This window comes from Musca vetustissima, unplaced genomic scaffold (assembly GCF_032173495.1).
Source record: "Musca vetustissima isolate MV318-11 ecotype Yass unplaced genomic scaffold, APGP_CSIRO_Mvet_v1 utg3141, whole genome shotgun sequence".
Lineage (NCBI taxonomy): Eukaryota > Metazoa > Arthropoda > Insecta > Diptera > Muscidae > Musca > Musca vetustissima.
In genome coordinates this window covers 371,469-392,752 of record NW_026886665.1, presented here as the reverse complement: position 1 = coordinate 392,752, position 21,284 = coordinate 371,469, and the positions used below count along the sequence as shown (strand labels likewise).

The window sequence follows — 21,284 nt, the reverse complement described above, 5'->3', positions numbered from 1 at the left end:
TCAACGTGAGCATTCTGCTTCGGGCGATATTAACAAATCTACTACCAAATCCAGTCTATTTCACGTTAATTCTGTTTAAACCCCAAGTGTACCTTTATATTATTGTGCCAGGGTAAAACGGCATATACATTAGAGGATTTAAGAGTATTTATTTGACATATATGCAAAGGAATTGACAATTGAAACCCACTGGGTAAACGAAATCTAATTCAGAGTAGTTCTTATTCAAATGATTTTTATCTATTACTTTCAATGAATAATTATAGAGCTTGAACATATGTTACATGAAAAGAAATACTATTGTTAAAAATTTATATTTTTAATTTGGTCTAAGTTTATTTTGCAGTATACTGGCCTTATAAGGTTTTTTGGCTTGGCTTTGAAATGCATAAATAAATAAATAAAAAATAAAATAGTAAAATCGAATAGATTCTCGCAGTACGGGAACAGACCAAATAATGGCAAAACTTTTCAATATGTAACCCATGGTATAATAATAGAAGGTAACAGCAAGTGTTGTTGTACAAAAAACGATACAACAACCACTTGTTGTAAGTTCTACTAGTGTCAACTCATTTGACAGAAAAATGTAAACAAACAAACAAATTATCATCAAATTATTTTTATTTTGAAAATGAAATATTTTCGAATCCTCAAAATAAAAATTGAAAAAATGAATGAAAATCTATCAAATTTATATTTCTATCGCTTCCACATCTTTCCTATAATTGAGCCATTGCCATATATATGTGTAACACATATGAAAATGCTGGGAATAGCGAGTTATTCCTTGAAGAAAGATTTGCTTCCTCAAACTTTCCCAGCAGGCAGATTGAGTAAATTGAATACAGGAGCACATTTAATAAAGAATAATTTCAAATTGTATGCGTTCCCAATTTTCCTGTTGGGTGATTTTTAAAAACATAATTTGTCAAATTCATATTGACACTAGTATTACGTTGGAATCAAATCAGCTGGGATTTGCTGTTACCTTTTGTAATTGTACCATGTATGTAACCCATCTATCAATTTCAAATAATTGGTCTGTTCCCGTACTGCAAGAATCTACTATTTTTTACTACGATAACAAAATTTCCTTTATGATATCGAAGAAAATAGTAAAATCGAGTAGATTCTTTCAGTACGGGAACAGACCAAATATGAAAAATAAATTCCATAAAATGTAATACATCGACATATTTTTTACAAATTTAAAATGTATATTTTCTAAAGCTCTTATATGTTTTATGATTTACAAATCTTTATATAATTACATATAAATATGCATGTCATATACATATATTTAAATCAGAAGTTGTGATCAATAAAATTCTATATTGCAAATATCTTAATTTTTGATGCACATTTGTTCTCAAGATATAGCTATTGGTATAACAACTCATATTTATAGATTATAGAGGCAGGGAACTTTAAAATATTAAACAATATTAATAATTTGGTAATTTTACCCACCGAACACATGTTGTGCGTAGATTTCAAAAGAGAATATCCTCATTTGAATTTTGGAAGCTTAATGTTGACAAAAGTAAAATTATGAAAAAATAGAAATCATATGTCTGCATATGATGGTGTTGCGAGAATACCTTAAAATTTATCGAAAATAAATTAGTTTGGACAGCATGTAAATATTTATAAAATTTTCAAATTTATTCAGTAAAATTGAAAATTATGAATGAAATGTAAAAAAAGAGTTTACTTTTTACATATGCAGAAGGATGTAAATTTGGTACTAATTATAGCTGTGTTCCCAAACCTGCAAAATAGTACTATATTGTAATAGTTTTGGAATTTTTGCTCGAAAAGCGTTCCCTTACTCCGAAAAGTAGGAAAAATTGAAGTTAAATTTAAGAGAGTTAAAACCAAAATGGCGTTCTCTTCTCCTATTTTCTGCAAGACCAATTTGGCCTAGCACGAAATAATAAATGTAGTAAATTGTGAATTTGACATTTGATTGCCAGAGATATACAGTCCGAAATAAAGCATATGAAAGTTAGCGCTTCAACAAAAGGGACACACGCACACACATTTGCTTTAAAATAAAACCAAATAAAAAATTTAAAAATGGGCAAACAGATTTTGTTATTCTCTTTTGGAGGATAGGGAAGATGAATGGCTGGCAGAAGATTCAGATGAAGATACTATAGAATGAAGACTTGGATTGGGAACATGCATATGTTCCGAAATTTCAAGGCCAATATCTCGGGACAGGGACGTACGAAATGAATTTTTTTCACAATAAATGTATGTTTGCAACAGCGATTTTTATTCATTTTGTACTACCGGGCCCTCCCCGAAATGAAATCCTGTCTACGTTGCTGTCTCGGGATATCACAGTAATCAGCTCCAAGGAGGGCTACTAACGGTAATCATTTTAAAATGATCCGAGTGGAGCCCCTAAACTTGACTTCATCCATATCTTGTTGTTCTAGTGGGCTATAGCATTAACATTATGGGAGCGTCCAGCCATGTAAGCCTTTCCGGGCTTGGAGTCGTCGGAAACTCCACTTCCAAATATTCGATAATGTTTTCCTATAAATTATGCAAATAAAAAATAACTATTAATATTATCAAAATCACACAATGGACGCCGTTTAACATTTTGTTTCTTTGTATGCATTAGGTTTCTGCAGTCTTTTTTTGTCCTTAACTGATGAAATTTTTGATTTGGACGTTTCTTCATGTTTTAACTATTTTCAGTTCCTTTACTTTTTGCGCAAATCTTGTATGTGAGAGTAATTTTTGATAGTCGCTCTTTTACTAGCTTTACTATCAAAAAGTACGGGAACGAACCTTATGTGTAGTATAAACGAGTTAATTCATGTACGTGATTGTGCGAGCGAGCATAGTTGTTCAAATGCCCGTTAGGACATGGCATAGAATTGAACTCGTATTTTATTCTATTTCGGAGACTACTGTGCCATTTATAATTTCCCAAAAAACAACTGACTCACGAACCAGCTTGATTCAACAAGTATTTGATTACACTTTCAAAAAGTTCGTTAGCTCGTGTCATATAAATGGAATTAGTGATGGGAAACTCAGATGTCCGTACAAATTTGTACACGTAGGATAAACTATTATTCCAGTAAATACGTAATTCTTAAATAATGGTACGGGTTAAAAACTTATTATGCTACATCCTAGCGTCTGGGAAGTACGCAAAATGGCTAATTTGCTTTAGCATTTTTCTTGACATACGACATACATGCGTAAAAACTACTACCAGAAAGCGGCCAATTAAACGTACATACTCTCATCAGCCGCGCATCACTGACTAAATCTGTATGAAGGCCGTGTGTATTGGTTTTATTTGACTGTTTGTAATAAATTTGATTCTGAATATTATTGGTCCGGTTTACAGTAGCATTAGCTTTTTGCCTTTCCACTGTATCAGTTGGTTGTCTCGGAAAATGTCTGTTGGTCGTGTTTTAATCTACGGTGGTAGGGGGGCACTGGGGGCAGCATGTGTATCTCATTTCAAGAGTCACAATTATGTGAGTATTGTAACAAATTATAGCTTAACATGGCCTTGGAAATATAAAGAACTTTCACTGACAATTCTAGTGGGTTGGAAGTATAGATTTAAGTGAAAATGATCAGGCCGATGTCAGCATTGTGGTGCCAAGAGACGGCTCATGGACTGACCAAGAGCAACACGTTCTCAGTAAAGTAGGGGATGTACTGCAAGAAAATAAATTGGATGCTGTGATTTGTGTTGCTGGAGGATGGGCTGGGGGAAATGCAAAAAAAGGTAGGAAACTATGGGACCACCAGCGAATACTAAATATTAAAAAATAAACAAATTTAGATTTGGCCAAAAATGCGGACTTAATGTGGCGTCAAAGTGTGTGGACTTCAACTATTTCGGCTGCCGTTGCTTCACATTATCTTAAGGATGGAGGAGTATTGGCCTTGACTGGCGCCAAGCCGGCATTGGATGGCACACCTGGTATGATCGGATATGGCATGGCCAAAGCTGCTGTTCATCAACTAACACGTTCTTTGGCTGGCAAAGATTCTGGTTTACCAAATGATGCACTAGTTGTATCGATATTGCCTGTTACCCTTGACACTCCAATGAACCGTAAATGGATGCCTAAAGCTGATTTCAGTACCTGGACACCATTGTCTGAAGTGGCTGGGTATTTATGTTAATGCTACATATTTACATATTTTAAACTTGTTCATTTCTGTAATTTCAGTCTATTCCTGAAGTGGACCAAAGGTGTAGAACGTCCTAAATCTGGATCTTTGTTGCAGCTCATTACAAAAGATTCCGTAACTCAATTGGTAGAAAGTGTATAAAAAGTCATGATATTTCTACTACTTTATATATATATATATATATGTTTCATACTTGTATGTGTGTGTGTACTACTTAAAGGAATAAAATTGCTTTTGTTAAAAATGTATGATTTTTTCTTTTGATCTCTTGATAACCTTTAAGAAATAAACATTCTAGCATGGTACAATTGTTTAAGGTAGGCCATATCAACTATGCCAAAGTCATATAGAAAAATATGAGAGTGTGTATAAAAATAGAAAAAATAAAAAAAAAAAATTTACAACATAGGAAATTTAGGATTTGTGGATGTATCAATATCTAAATCATATTCCCAACTGGCAGTCCATTAATTTTTCGCGTTTTCAGTAAAGTGCTAAAATGTGTAAAATTAACAGAACCACTTGTTGCATTTGTTATGCTCTCAGCCTTATGGCTAATGAGGGTATATACAATTTTATACGACAAAAATGTGCCTTATCGAAATATTGGTTTTTAACCCCATGTTCCTTTGGACCAAATCCGTTTCAGACAAATTGCAGTCGATTTATGCATGTCCGTCTGTCTGGCCGGCTGGTGCTCACGATAACTTCCGAAGGGAGTAACCGATTTCATACACACTTTGCTCATTCTAATATTTCTTGCAAACTTAGTTTAAGTTCGAATATGGGGACAACTTATTGCCATTACCAAGCATAAATTAAGCAATAATTTAAGCAAATCGAATATCCAATTTGATCAACATTATAGTACGTTTATATTGTACCGGATTTCGTTAACCCAGTGGGTTTAAATTATAAATTTCATTGTATACATGTCAAATAAATCCTCATAAAGTAGGTTAACCCCGTAAAAAGTTTTAATATAAATGCCGTTTTAAATCGGAAACCTATTTGATAAAAACATATGATTTATATAAAGCGAATAGTTGCAATGTGTGTTGCCCCATTGTAATTTAATTGTGTAACATTTTTCAATATATTTTTATTGATTTTTGTTATTAAAAATTGTTACTTTTTATTGTTATTTAAACTATATAGCAATACAAATGTGAAATATCAAGAATCCGCTGTATAAATGCTTTGTAATTAAAAGAAAATAAATTAAAGTTTGAAAATATGGCAACCTACAATATGGCATGTGAAATAGCTGTTCATTGTTTTGATGCAATTTGTTGCAACAACTACAATAAATTACAAATAAAAGAACATTTTTTTATGATGGCAAAAACACAACGAATAATAGGAAGAAATCTGCGATTTAATTAATTAATTCACAATCTATTATTTCACTACATAATTGTGTGCCTTTTTATTTAATTCCGATAGTTTATCTCCCCAAATTCTTAAAGTGGACTGTTATGTTATGATTTGCTTAAAAAAAATTAGTTCTTTCATAATTTTTATTTAAGTTTTTCACTGTTAAACGGCTCATCAGGCAAATTTGGATTTTCCATAATTTAAAATTTTTTTTTTCTTGAGAGACAGAACTTCACCCAAAGTGTCTGTATTTCGCCTCCAAAATGCATCAAACTCCACTTAAATATTCCTTATTACCTTCATACATTCCTTGGCAATACTTGGTTCAGCATGCATCGTTATCAATAGGATTTCCAATGGCATTTTATTGGTTGTTTTCCAGTTTAAAATTAGCTTACTATCATTTATAATATTCTAAATCGTCATAGAATAAGTATTGTGAGAATATTTTTCAAAACATAGTTATTACTTATGTTTTTGTAGTTAACTCCCTTTAAATTTATTAGCGAAAAATTTCGCACAAAATTTCATCTCATTCTCCTACTCCCTGTAATTCAGAATACCTAATTTTTCCCCAAAGCGGATTTTTTCGCTTTCGAACTTCATTCAGAATAAGGCGAAAGCGAGAATGCGAAAAAATTCACAGGAAAATGTTCAGAATAAGCCGAAGGGGAAGAGCGAGTAAATTCACATGGAATTGACATCCAGAATAAGGCTGTATAATTATTCGAATATATTGTCTCCATCGACAAATGAATCCAACAATCTATTTTGAGTTTCTTTTGGGAGTATATAAATAAGAGCCTTCTACACACTCTGTATGGTGGTCATTTGAGTAACTCTCATTGAAATACATGTATTTAATTTTGAGGCGATAAAATTGAACGCATGCTATTAGGTACGAACCTCAAATAATAAAGGCAAATGTGTTTCTGTAACATAGACGGACTTTTTGACCTGGTTGCCAAAATTGTAATAAATTAAATATTCTTGCAGGTTCTGGAATAGAGCAAAAGTGAACATAACATTAATTCGTTGTTTGTATATGCTTACCGTAAACAAATTCATTAGAACAAATGATGTCAATAATATGCCCTTGTTGATATTAAAATTACATGTATTTCTGTAACAATGATATTATATCTATGACTTAGGAAATTGTTTTTTATTTCGAACGTGTGTACTGCTAATGTTCTGTCTAGGCGGTGGATACCTATGACCTGTATGTGGGCGATATGATGCAGCAGGCATTGGGATGTATGGCATTTGGATGTAGGGCATCGTTGGTGTGAGTCCTCCGTATAGCGCAGGAGGAGCAAAATGTCTAATTGCTGTAAAAGGACGCTGGGGCGCACCATGGAAAGTCAAAATTGGTTGAGGAATATGCTGAAAGAAATGTTTGCCAACATTGGATTAATATTATAAATGTTACATTAATACAATTCACTGGGAAAGAACAAAATGCATTAATTAATATTGAACTTGGTATGTATGGTAAAACTTCAAATTTTTAAGGAAACTCGAAAACTATTGTATTTAATAGAACATTATTTCTGGTTCTGGAACAGAGCATATTTGCATGATATCCATTTTCTATAAATAAGTAATTTTCCTTTTTTATTAGGTAAAAGATTTAATAAATTCAAGGCAAATGACGAATATTAAGTTATAGTACATTATTTAATTTTCGTCTTGCAAAAAAGTGAATGAATAGAACTTCTTCGCAAAAAAAAAAGACATTAGAAGTTACACAACAATTTTTTACTTACATATGGGCAGGAAAAATTTGGCAATGCTGCTGGTAGTGTCGGGGGAATATTACGATGTGGCGTTTCTTGAAAATTTGTCCCTCTTTCATCCCGCTCTCTAGGGGAGGAACTTCTATGTCTGGAACGATTCCGTCTTGGCGAGCGTGTACGAGAACGATGATGTGTTCTGTGATCATAACGGTGCCTCCGAGAAGACCTGTCCCGGGAGGAGCTTCGGCGCCTACTTCGACTTCTGGAACGTCTACTTCTTGGACTACTGCTTACACGCCGAGATCTCGGTGAACTTCGCCTTCTAATGTAGCTAGGGGAATGTGACCGAGATTTTCGTGCGTTGGGACTACCATAGAGACGCCTTAAACGATCCCTCTCCCGAATGGGATCACTGAAATATGGTTTTTTACTTCTTTCGTAAGCTTGTTTGCTTATAATCTGTTTCAAATTTGTCTTCTCCGATTTGCTTTTCCGCCTATAATCGTGTTTTTCGCCACGTTCATGTTTTCCGTCTAAATTTCGTGAAGTGTCCGGAGATTTTTCATGCAGTACTCCATGATAGTGTTTGAAAGGACTGGAGCCCTTTTCCGAAACTTTAATAAACAATTGTGAACAAATTTAGAGATTTTTATAACTTACTTTGGGATATTTGGATTTGTGATCGGAACTACTTCCGCAATCCTCAACTGTATTCACCTTTACATCATCGCGATCAAATAGAGGCTTGGCACCTTCACCTATTCAGGAAATCAGATATACATTAAAACAATATGTACTGTAACGACTCAACATGCATATATTGATTGGGTTATATTGAACAAAGGAGTGGAATGCACAGAAAATAGGATAAAATATATATATGTAATATGTTAACATTTTTTCAGTTCAGAAAAAAAACTGTAAATTAAATTTATTACACGTTATTTTGATGTAGACTTATTTATATATGATTTGTTTCATTTAATTTTTAAAAATTCAGTCGACTTTTGCGCTGCCACAATTCCTCCATTTGTGTATGTAAGTTGATAGACGATTTACCAGTTGATTGTAGCTTTGTTTTGGTAAGCTATGTTTGGTATTATGGAAATACCTATATACTTTAATAGAATGCATGCCATGTTTTATTCAATACTTCTATAATAAAAAACACTTAAGCCTAATTTACCACAATGTTGATATTTTACTCCACAATAAACTATCGTAATATATGAACATTATTTACATAAGAATGTAAAATAAGTCTTTATTTTACATTTATAAAAAAATGACGACTGCAAATAGTAATAAAAACGGATGTTCTGAGTTGTTTACAATAATTTGTAACAATTTTCACAGATTGTTGTTATTTTAAGAGAATAAATTACCTATTTATTTCTAAAAATACGTTTACTATAAGTTAATTTTTAAAAAAGTTACAGGTAATTTATTCAGTTTGCTATTACAGTTGCTTTAGTTTTGGCTCCAGTCCATATGGACTTCACAGTCACCTACACGACTTTCGGAGACAAAATAATATTTAAAAAAATAAATAAAACACAACTAAATTGTTTACAATTCACAATTAATACTTTTTGTAGTATTTTAAGAGTACTACCATAGGTTGAGAGCCTCCTATTTTTATCTTTTGAGATAAAGAGCGGTTTCTTTTGCGAGTTAATATGTGAATTGTGTGAACATTTTGCACTTTCAACATTTTCACATAAATAATAAATATCAAACATTATTATTGCACTTTCAAAATTTCCATATTTGATCTGTCCTTTTTACGAAGGATTCTTCTGGGTCACTCTCGCGACATTTTTGTTTCTGCAGTATATACATGTATAGTCTTTATATTTGACATACATTCATACCTACCGATGTTCGTATCAAGATCATTTAACATATGCATGCACGAATTATTTTGCCGAAATAAATGTGTTATATATGGATATTCGTAATAATATATGCTATAAAGGCAATCAAACCACCATATATAACATATTTTTAATTTCCCTAGTATATACCTCAATTTTGAATCGATGACTCCACGATTTCGCATACGATTAAATTGATTATCGTTGTGTCGTAAAAAGTAAGTTGATTGTAGACATGATTCCGGTCTTGTTGACTTTATCCTATATGGACATGTTGATTGCAGATGTTTTCCTTTAGGGACTAGTTGATTGTAGGCATATTTTTCTCTCCTGATATTTTAAGGGCGTGTTGATTGTAGATAAGTTTGCTAGAATTTTTTTCTGCTTACACTTTGTTGTGCTGCCATACGAATTCCATCTGTTGCTATGAATATATATTTTTTAAAAGTTCTCTGGCCGAAATCATTTATGTAGAACTGAATCGTGTTGCAAATACGAGTACTTTTGGTGTTCTGAAAAAAATGAAGCATAGGATGATTTGCAAAATTTGTATATTAAATGTTTTTATGGAAGGTTGATAGAATGTGCAATATGCAATATAAATAAATTTGAAAATACTTTAAATTTCAGTCTCGTAACTAATTCAATGCATATCAGAGATATTGATGAATTGAATCTCATTTACTGCATATTCGCATAATCGACAAATTTAATATATAGTTACCAATTGTTTCTATATTCGGAACTGTATATATATACATATGTATATATATATATATATATATGATTTAAAACTGAAAACCCCAGACGATATAATAAAAGTTATACGGCATTTAATATATTTACATATATGCCGTATAACTTTTTCAAAAATAATTATATCGTCTGGGGTTTTCAGTTTTAAATCGGGTACTTCTTATATATATATATATATATATTTGCCGTATAACTTTTTCAAAAATAATTATATCGTCTGGGGTTTTCAGTTTTAAATCGGGTACTTCTTTAATGAAATAAATAATAATGTATGGAAATCGAAAAGGCCTCAATTTTTGCTTGGACTAAATTAAAGCAACTCTACAGTACAAACTGATGAACTCTGAAATGTTAGTTATTTTTATCATTATAATTACTTTGTTTTGATTTCTACGCATATTTCGATTGTTGTAGATGGTTTTTAAAATAATTTTATTAGATGTGTTTGTTTTCAATTTTGACTTACTGCCTAATGAGACAAAAATGGCTGGAAACAAATACAGTACACCGATAAAACAGCTAATTACCAGTGATTGTGAAAATAATTTATCTCAGAATTTTATTTCGGTAATATTATATGAAGTAATGGATCGGATTATTTAAATAAATAAAAACGCTATGGCCCTCGTTGAAGAAAATATACCGCTTGTTTGGGCGTTTCAGCTTGAAAATATCCTCAAATATACCCCGAAACATGTCAAGATTGTTTGCGGGAGTCAAAAATCAGGGTTTTATAATGGCCAGCACAATCATCAGATCTTTACGAAATCAAAAAGTTGCATTAGTTTTATCCAAGCAAAAACTGGGTCAATTTAATTTTTCATAGATTATTTTCTATTTCAAAACAAATACTGTGTTTTTTTAGTGAATACATATTTATTTTTGAAAAAAATTAGTATAAGTTTATTCAGTTTTCAATTTCAGTGGCTTTTTTGTTTTCGCCACCAGTGTATAGGTATAATTCATTAGCACTTTTTTATTTATTTATTTATTCCAAAAAATGCAATTTGAAGCCATTAAGGCCGATTTCATTTAAATTGCAAACTATACTACTCCATTTAACAAGATTTCTTAATGATATCTTAGAAGGTATTATTCTAAAAATAATAATATATTTCAATGTTTGGCAAGTGGCTAACTACTTTTCTTGTTTATTTGTTTGAAATCGGTTCAGATTTACATATAGCTCCCATATACATTTTCGACCGATTTTATGTAAATTCTGCACCAAATACCCAATATTTATTCGATTGCGATAGAATTTTGCGGAGCGTACCTTACGGAATCCAGAATAACGAGTATATATTTTTGTTCGATTTCATACAAATGGTACAACAAAAATCCTAATTCATCTTTATTGCACCTTTGAAATTTGTCCTGTAATTTTTTGCGAATGATTTAACTGGCCAATTACGACACATATTCGTTTCTGCAGTACCTACATTTATAGTCATTACATTGGTATTAATGCTAAGAGCGAACAAGAAGAAATAATGCTGTCTTTCTTTGTATTTTTTCCGTAACTTCGCTTATCTAAGCACAATTGAAGACCTTTTCCCTATACCATGGTTGTTTTATACTTACGATAGATATTCCAGTATCGGATTCCAAAGGGAATGTTGATTGTTGATCCATTATTACTTATTAATGCATTTCAAGTTTATATAATTATAAGAAGCTTGTTCTTCGAAAAGATGGTGAACATTTACTGCAAAATAACTAATTATAATTATTTGTATTTTATGAAAATTACCGAATCTCCGTCTTATTTGAATCCCGTCATTCAAATTGACAGATCTGACAATCATACTGGGCCCTTTCTTCTCAGCACAATCGGTGGACTGTTGAATTACTTTTATGGTGTGCCTTAATACAACTTCGTCTTCAGGCACGAATTTAACAATGATTCTCTTTGAAGGCTCATTTTTTGTATGCGCTTTGTCCAGTAGCTCCTTTTTTGTGGATGCTTCTTCCACTGTATCCTTAGTGTCTGGCTTTTCCATTCGCGAATACTAAACGATTTCAGAGAACTTGTTAAGTGACTGCAAAAATATTTGTTTTCTTGAAAGCCATTCTATCTCACCAACTAAAACACCATTTATATCAACATTTAACATACATACGGCAATTATACTTTTTATGTTGGAATTATTTATCTAATAAATATTACTTCCACCAATTCCATATTCGCGTCTCTTATAAACCTTTGTGATGTGGAATGCTTCAATGTAGAGTAGCTAATACAAATTCAGTATTCGGTTTGTTCATAATTTAGGTACCCAGTCATACATTGCGCATAAAGCGTGTTTATACTGAACCTTTTATGGTGACAATGTGCAGTATGTCGTTTTAATTGCTAAATCGAGACCAAGGCACATATATTAGGTAGTCGCATCGGCAAATTACTACAACAAAGCAATTTTTTTTGTAACATAATATGTCAAAATTTGTAAACAAGGCAAATAAAATTCAATTCGCCTTGACATTTCAAAATTTAGGCAAATTTGATTCAACCAATCAGAACAAAATGTTTTTATACCCTACACATCTATGTTAAAAGTTGTGTAGCCTCAAGAGTTTGTAGCTGCACAACTCCTAGACTTAAATTTGTGTATATCGTTTATCATATGTCCGTTTGTCCCTTATAATTTGTAATCTGATTATCACGATCCGAATTAAATGGTGATTTAAACAATTATCTTCTGAAAACACAATATTAGCACAATTTTGAATAAATGATTCAGTATGTGTCGGCATCTTTCAAAAATTTCCCTTCAAGAATTCTGGAAATGTTGTATGTATATTCGGTTCTGGCCTAAGTCGACTTCTATTAGTTTTGGTAGTGACCAGTTTATATTTAAAGGCCACAATTTTGACCCAAACCCAGGAATTTACGGAGACGGTTAACGTCAAATATATATTATTTTAAAAATCGCTAAATTTTAATTATATGGTTGAGGAGTGGTTGAATTTTATAAATGCAATTATATTAATGTATGTACACAGAGGTGGTATTTATAAATAAATATTTACAGGCACTACATATTCTGAAATTATCTAATATTAATATTATCGAACATTCCAATATAGGGCCGATGGCTACGAGACCGCATAAAGTTTAAAGATGTCACAAATTATGATGAATGAAAATCCTTAATTTCTCTCTATTTTTGTAAAAGTTCATATACCACCAAATTGTATAGGAGAAATGTATCTTGGAACAAATAAGCATGCATACATTGAAAATGTAAGTCCAATGGTAATAGTGTATAGTATTATATTGCTTTATGGCTCGGTTCACTGGTTTTAAAATTAAATGTATAAAGAAATTCAATGAAGTGTCAATTTTCACAATGTTTTACTCCCTTTGCATGGTACAATTATAAAAGGTAACAGCAAATCCCAGCTGATTTGATTCCAACGTAATACTAGTGTCAATATGAATTTGACAAATTATGTTTTTAAAAATCACCCAACAGGAAAATTGGGAACGCATACAATTTGAAATTGTTCTTTATTAAATGTGCTCCCGTATACAATTTACTCAATCTGCCTACTGGGAAAGTTTGAGGAAGCAAATATTTCTTCGTGAAATAACTCGCAATTCCCTGCATTTTCATACGTGTTACACTTATATGTGGCAATGGCTCAATTATAGGAAAGATGTGGAAGCGATAGAAATATAAATTTGATAGATTTTCATTCAAGTTTTTCAATTTTATTTTGAGGATTCGAAAATATTTCATTTTCAAAATAAATAGAATTTCTTGATAATTTGTTTGTTTAAATTTTTCTGTCAAAAGACGTTGACAATAGTATAACTTACAGCAACAAATTTCTATGTGGTTGTTGTATCGTTTGTTGTACAACAACACTTGCTGTTACCTTCTATTATTATACCATGATACAAACAGAAAACTGACAACACATATGACATTAAAGGGTTCGTGTTAACGTGCACAAAAATTTAAAATACATTTAACTCCGAAGAACACAGCAATAGTAGAGAAGTAGGGTCGATATAAGGAGGTGGGTTTGATAGCGTGTACTCATATACACGAAACATTCTATATGGTAGTATATTTGGTACACTTTTTAATTGGAGGTACAAATGGAGCTGGAATCCGGAAATTTGAAATTAACATCGCCGCCGGAGTGTAGGATTGGAATAAGTACATAGTTTTGGAAATAGTTTACTTATGTGTACGAAAAGTACTAATTGGTACAATTTGGATTTGGGTGAACCAATACAACTGTAATCCCGAAATTCGGAGCTATGGTCACTTTTGGGGTGTAGGATTGGGATATGTAGAAAGTTTTGGAAAATGGTAAGTCTGCTTTTCCACAGGCAAATTTTTATTTGGCAAATACGGAGTTTGTAGGCGAGAGGGGTGAGAGGAAGAAAAATAAAACTTTGCCTGTTCAGAATTTGCGGTACACGCAAATTCTGCTTTGGTCTGTTCGTTGAAAACAATTTTGTTGACATTTGTTTTTTAACCTATTCGTTTTACTGACACACAGCCGGCTTTTGTTTACAAACCTGTTGTTTTAATTTGTGCAAGTGAAATTTAATTTTTGAAATATATATATATAATAAAATATATAAAAAATAAAAAAAATATATTAAAAAAAACTTTAAAATGCAAACACTTTTGACGGTTTTTTTTTCTTTCTTTTGTATTTTGATTCGCAAATTTGGCAAAGAAAAATTTGCTAATGGAAAAGCAAGCGAAAATTTCAAAAGAGAAAACAAAAAATTTGCCAAATAAAAATCTGCCTGTGGAAAAGCGGACTAAAAGCGAATTTACATATAACATTTAATCATGATTAAAGGCTGAATCAGGGTTTATTTTCTTAATCAGGCTAAATTTACCATGATTTACCACACAAATTTAAATCATCGTGCAGCAGGATTTATTTTAAATCATGATCGAAATCATGATACTACTGAGATGCATCGCGGGTTTTGTACGAAAAAATACAACTCTCTCACAATGTACCAAAATTTGCAACTGTTTTACATGCCGTTTGTTTTTAAATTTAACGGGTGACAAATACAAAAATGACAGATCAAAGGAAAATAAAAATTAATTATAGAATTTTTGTGTTTTTAGGTGTTTTTTTACTTTCCAAACGATCACAGTATTGCAAAAACATTTCCATTGTGGTAATTCTTCTATTCTTTTTCAAATTGCAAACAAATATTTTTGCCGCAAATTAATAATTTTGTATGTATACTAACAAACATCAGCTGATCGGCATTTAGATCATGATTAAGGGTATGTGTAAACAATTAGGGTGTATTTCTGGATTTCGTTAATCGAGTCGATTTAAAATCGTATATGTAAATGTACTTTAATAAATGTTAATTTGGGTGAACCCATGGTACAATAATACAAGGTAGGGCAGCTTGAGTTGAATAACAAAAAAGCAACAATGCACGTGTGGCCTCTTCTTCCAAAAATAAAATAAATATACGCAACAAGTGTTTGTGTTTATTTGAAATATTTTCAACACAAAACTAAATTCGCGAAAAATGAATGAAATGTTATGATTTCTTCCCAAAATCCAGTAGGGAATACCATAAAATGTTTGTTTCATCCGTAACAAAGTAATGTATTTTCATTTCAATTAAACTTGAATATATTTCAATTTATTTGACAATGTATTGAGAAACAATTGTAATCAGTTGGTAGCTGTGCCCTACCTTGTAATAATTATACCATGGGTGAACCATGAGTAATAATTATACCATGGGTGAACCCATATTCGATAATGCACATTATTACGATGAAGGCTATATTCTAAACGCGCCTTAAACAATTTTCAAATTTTTGACATTAAGGTCGTACCTAATTTTTTGCGCCCCGTACTAAAATATTACCCAAATAAGCGTGGTTTTATATTTGTCGGGATCGGGATCGGTGTTGAGAGTTTCTCTCTCTTGAGAGAGTAATTAGAGTTGCGCTATTTTTAATTTTGTAACAAGCGTACTTTTTGTTCACAAAAGGTACGAATTGACATAAACGTACGAAAACAAAAATTAGATTTTTTTATTATTCGTGAATACATTTACGCTTAAATTATAACATATATTATGTATGCAAATAACTGGTATAAATATTGGCAAATATTTCTCGATAATTTTGATTTATTATCATTTGAAGTAGAATTTGAGGTACCTTTTCGTACTTTATAGGCCATATGTCTTGTTTTTGTCCATGGCCTATAAATAAGGTCACCAAGATAGCAATCGAAATCGGAAAACAGCTGTTTTTTCTCAAGTCTAATGTCAAAAATTTCGACTTTGTTTACGTTTTCGTAATGGAAGTCAATTCACAATAATGCATTTGGACAGCAAACTTGAGAGGTATCGATTATCAGCTGGTCTCCCTTGGTGACCTTATTTATAGGCCATGTTCAAAACAAAAAGACGATTAGTCGAAAGTCGATTTACTTATCCCTAGTGTCTATTCTCAATACACACAGCATTTCTGTGGCTGTTTTTCATTAACCAAGACATTTTATTTTTTTATTGTTAAAAATAAAAAGGAAAAGAACTAATTTTAGCATTTTATTATCGCATATTTGGTAGCGCTATTTGTATTTAAGACTCTGGTAAGTAAAGCTTGAGCACGGATTCTTTGAGCTAAGAAATAAGAGAATATGTTGAAACCTTAAATGAATATTGAAGTGAAACGTTTCGCGATCATCGATTGTTAATTATCAATGAAATGTCATGTTCGCATTAATTTCAGACTTGGATATTGGAGGGACAGATGGTTTTTACATACAATACATTGATCGATTGCTGGTAATTTTTATTGTAGTAATTTGCAATTTGAGGTTCATTTTTTCGCTTGTCGTAACACGATTTGTTATAAAACACGAACAATACATATATGTATGTATCTGTGTATACCTAAGCTTAATACGCGTACTGAATTAATGTTATTGTTTGGTTGCTAGCTAAATAAATGCAGGAAAACATTTTTTGCCATTTCATTAATGAGACAAGTTGAGTTTATGGGCTCATCTCGGACATTTCTGAAATTTTTACCACAGGTATGACTCATGGGGAAATTCCAAACTTCCCGAGATATGGACCGATGAATTTCCACAATTCCTATGCTGATGACATCGTCATTTATGGATCGATGAAGGTAATATTGATATGTGTTTTAAGAGTACACATTATATTTTCACTTATATTCGTTTTAATTAATAAATTTCCAAAGTAGCCGGCATTCGGACGGATATTTAAAACTTTCTCCTATAGACAGGTGAAAATTTGGCTATGCGATTACAAGTTCCCTAACATTTTTTGTTTATAGCCGGACTTTGGCCGGATATTAAAGATTATCATGTGGACAGATGGAAAATTCGGCTACGCTACCGAATATTTCTTTTAAATTGTATTTTTTTTAATAGCCGCCGATATTTCCACCATCGGTGGCGAAGTTGTGAGCATATGAATTCCGGAACTTCTGAGGTCCATATCCCGGGAAGTGTGGACTTTCTCCATGAAAGTCATATATTTTCGTTATCAGGGAGACGAGATCTACCTGTGGTAAAATGGGTCCCTAAACTCAACATCAGCCACAACGGATCTTTGGAGGTCCATATCTTCGGAAATGCCGATTTCCACAAGAAATCTTGTAATCCGGCACCAATGCCATTTTTATTAAATATTTCAAAGATTTCAGGAGATATGAGGTTCCAAAGTTTTAACCATACGTTCATGTGGTTCCTTTTGGCGTATGTTGATTTAAGGGGATTACCGCATTCAAGTGGGAATCTCAAGAACTCTTGAAGATATAGCCGATTTATTGTGTCAGCCTCAAGTAACGGCAAGAGTGATTCTCAAACTTTAACGCATTTTTCTCGAAGCAGTGTTTTTACGAATGATTCCAAATTTTGACACGTTGCTCTGGGAGTATATGGCTATCCCCTGAACTAGGATAAAGCCAATCGGTGAAGAACTTCATTATTTTTTAACTAGTTTGTGGTCAAAAGTAGGAGAGTTTCAAAAAAAAATCTAAGGTCCGCCATTTTGTAAATTTTTTGACCGAGGTTAATAATCCTAGTTCATTCGAGAGCCAGACATTACTCTTTCTAACACCCTTGGAATTTCCGGATTCCTATGTAACAGTGAGGAGTTAAAACCAAAAGAACCAAATTTTGCAAATTATTTTTATTTTCTTTTAAATCTTCAAGAATGGGGAGGTCCCCTTAAGTGATTCACCTCGCTTTGTTCTGTCAACATTAAATTTAAATTTTTATAAAAGTAGAAAGGAATACTAAAACATGTTAATTTGCTGATTTTCATTAATTATAACGTAAATTTAGACGATTGCTTCTAAAACTGGGATAAATTTCATTTTTATTGAGAGAGTGATACTAGTTGAACATCGCTACATCCTTGAATTCGGGGTATACAGTACATTCTCTCAGAAAAATAAAAGTCCAATATCCAGAAAATCAAATGCAAAAACGGCGAAGAATCACTTTTTTTATTCAAAAATAACTTGATTCGATTACGAAGCGATTAGGCTGTATTCACAAATTGACACTGTATACATTTTGGTCCTCAACTATATAATTTTAAATTTTGTTAATGTAATTGTATTGTTAGTTTACAAAAGTAACAGTCCTACCTAAAATTCTACTAGACCGTTCGACGTTATTCACCACATAAGTAGAACACATGTATTTATATGAATTGGTCTGTACCCGTACTGCAAGAATCTACTAGATTTTACTATTTTCTTCTATAACATAAAGGAAATTTCGTTATCGTAGTAAAAAGTAGTAGATTCTTTTTATTCAAGAAATTTGGGCGAGTAAAAATGGTAAACAGGAATGCCTACTTCTGATTGGCTGTTATGTTGATTTTGAAGTATGTATTGCCATCTAATTTTGGCATATTTACTAGCTTTGCGTTCCCGAACTTTTCAAATTATTTTGTACTCTGAAAGCAATTTTGAAATGTTTCTCTTTACTAGATTTACTATTAAAAAAGTACTGGAACAGACCATATGACAGAACGTAATTTTGTTTTTCTCTTTTGTTGAAAATATAAACAAAACAAAAAGAAGAAGAATATAAAATGTTTAATAAGAATGTGAAATATTTAAATACATTTTATAATTTTTTAATTTTGTTTCGGGATTTTCTTTAATTCGCGAAAATATATCGATTCGACGTGTTTGGGTAATACGGCCGTACAAACCATTTTGCCATAGTGGGGAAGTTGAATATTTTTGTATGCCTCGTTGAAATTTAGGTAACGTTGTAAAGTCGTACATGATGTTGTATTTTTACTTTTTACTGTATTTTTGCAACCGAGAACATAATTGGATTACCCTCTGAAAGATACTACTGAGTAAATTTTCCTGAAAATACAAATAGACACAGCGATTTTCGCGATTAAAAATGACAATTGATTTCGTCATTGTGAATCTAATTTGTAGAGGTGTTTTTTCGTCTAAAAAAAAATTACAATAAATATTCCTTCTGAAAAAATTTAAATTGGAAGCGAATGAAACAGTGTTATTTTTTTAATTTATAATTTTTAAAATCTATCGTTTCAATCACATATTTGTGACAGTCCAAAGTGTGACTTTCTGCTATATCATTTTTACGCAGCGAATTCCAATTTTTTATGGATAACCCATTAAAGGTCTATATACGAGTTCTGAGTTAAACAAATCAAAGAGACAGTATTAATTTTTGTGTAAAACATGAAATTAAATGCACATAGATATTTGAAATGTTGATCTACATAAATTAATAAACAAATTTAAATTCAAATTTTAATTTATTGATACTTATTTTCCAAACATTATAATAAAGAGTGTTAATAATAGTAAGTAATACTTATGACTATAATGTATTGTCTAAATTTGTATTCAGCGCCATACTTTAACATAAGTTGGTAAAATATAATTATTACATAACATTTATAAAATTTCTTGCTCCCGAGAATGCAATTTTTGATGAATAAACAATCAGACCTTAGTGTTTTTTTGATCGGACCATGATGAAGTGTTTTGCAAAATTAAGTTTAACTCCCAGTTTTAGAGTATATTTGTTGAAATAGAAACTAAACTATACTAAATGTTATAACAATCAACCGTAAGTATAACCCCATTTACATTTATTCCATTGCTAAAAAGAGCAAAACTACACAAGATTTCGAAATATGTGATTCAGCAAATTTGTGTATATACTGTGATAATTTCACGCAGAGACCGTTGTGGAAGTTATAAGAACATGCTATTTCTATGATTTGAATGTTTGGAGGTGTGCCGGACAGATTTCTCAGAGCTTATATGTGAGTGAACAATTAGCCGAATTGTACTCGTTATTTATAAACTAACTTTTTAAAGGAAATGACTTGGCAAGTAAGTATACATTGAATTCGTCGGTAGATGTTTTAGATTTATCTAAAAGTATAAACTGTTAAGCTTACACACACAATGTTCATAAATTTGCCACGATTTTGTGAAAACATGATTTCTTAGTAATTTTAAATACAATAATTATATATTTTGCTAACCGCGTAAGCTGGCGATCCGTTCTGGAACCCCAATGCTCTAAAGGGTAACAGAAAAAAATACTTTTAGAAAACATTTTGCTAAATGTAACAATTAAAAAACAAAATGTGAATGTTTTCCTGATCAATGTACTATTTTTGCGCGACGCCTCCCGTATAGGGCTCACATAAAAATTTACATATTTCAGTGAAAATGGTACACCTATTATATTTAAAGTTTAATTTGTTGCTCGAACTTTTTAATGATAATTAATTCAACAAAAAATTAAATGATTATCCGGAAAAATTGGTAATCTGGATTAGGGTCTGCAATAAATTGTCCCGATTAGTGAGATTTTACTGTATATATATTGTCACCTAAAATGTACAAAAATACAAAGTTTTTATTGCAATTTTTCCAAGTTATAAATATATGAATTTCTGAAATCAACTCGCCTTTTTTTGTGAACATGTAGTTGGATAAAACAAATAATCTCAATTTTGATTTTTTATGTAGTTACGTCCGTTTGCATTTTAGGTGACGATATGTATTCACATTGTCTGCCATAATTCAGACTCTAAACTTTTCACTACAATATTTTAACTGCATAAGTCCCGTACTTTAGCCGTATTCCAACTTGTTGACAATGGTGTATAAATTTAGAACCATCAGCAGCACTGTTTCGATAAATTAAGAAAATCCAAGCAAAGTACTTCGAAGCTTGAATTGATGTTCGTGTGAACCGAAGTGTATGTGGGAATGTACATGTATGCTACTGAACATTCAAGGTAAGCATTGGTTTCTCCAAATAT

General features: G+C 31.7%; 2 protein-coding genes across 2 annotated transcripts; one reads left to right on the top strand and one right to left on the bottom strand.

The window, feature by feature from the left end:
- The first annotated feature begins 3,426 nt into the window (after nucleotides 1–3,426).
- On the top strand, nucleotides 3,427–4,338 carry LOC133334132 (dihydropteridine reductase). Its single transcript, XM_061542428.1, has 4 exons — nucleotides 3,427–3,515; nucleotides 3,586–3,772; nucleotides 3,830–4,163; nucleotides 4,224–4,338. Exons 1-4 carry the CDS (start codon nucleotides 3,432–3,434, stop codon nucleotides 4,324–4,326), a joined length of 708 nt encoding a protein of 235 aa, XP_061398412.1. The 5' UTR covers nucleotides 3,427–3,431; the 3' UTR covers nucleotides 4,327–4,338.
- Nucleotides 4,339–6,705: 2,367 nt separating this feature from the next.
- LOC133334136 (female-specific protein transformer) lies at nucleotides 6,706–11,937 on the bottom strand. Its single transcript, XM_061542433.1, has 4 exons — nucleotides 11,688–11,937; nucleotides 7,962–8,059; nucleotides 7,332–7,904; nucleotides 6,706–6,948 (listed from the first exon to the last, which is right to left on the bottom strand). The coding sequence occupies exons 1-4, from the start codon at nucleotides 11,935–11,937 to the stop codon at nucleotides 6,706–6,708; spliced, it is 1,164 nt and encodes a 387-aa protein (XP_061398417.1).
- Nucleotides 11,938–21,284: the final 9,347 nt, after the last annotated feature.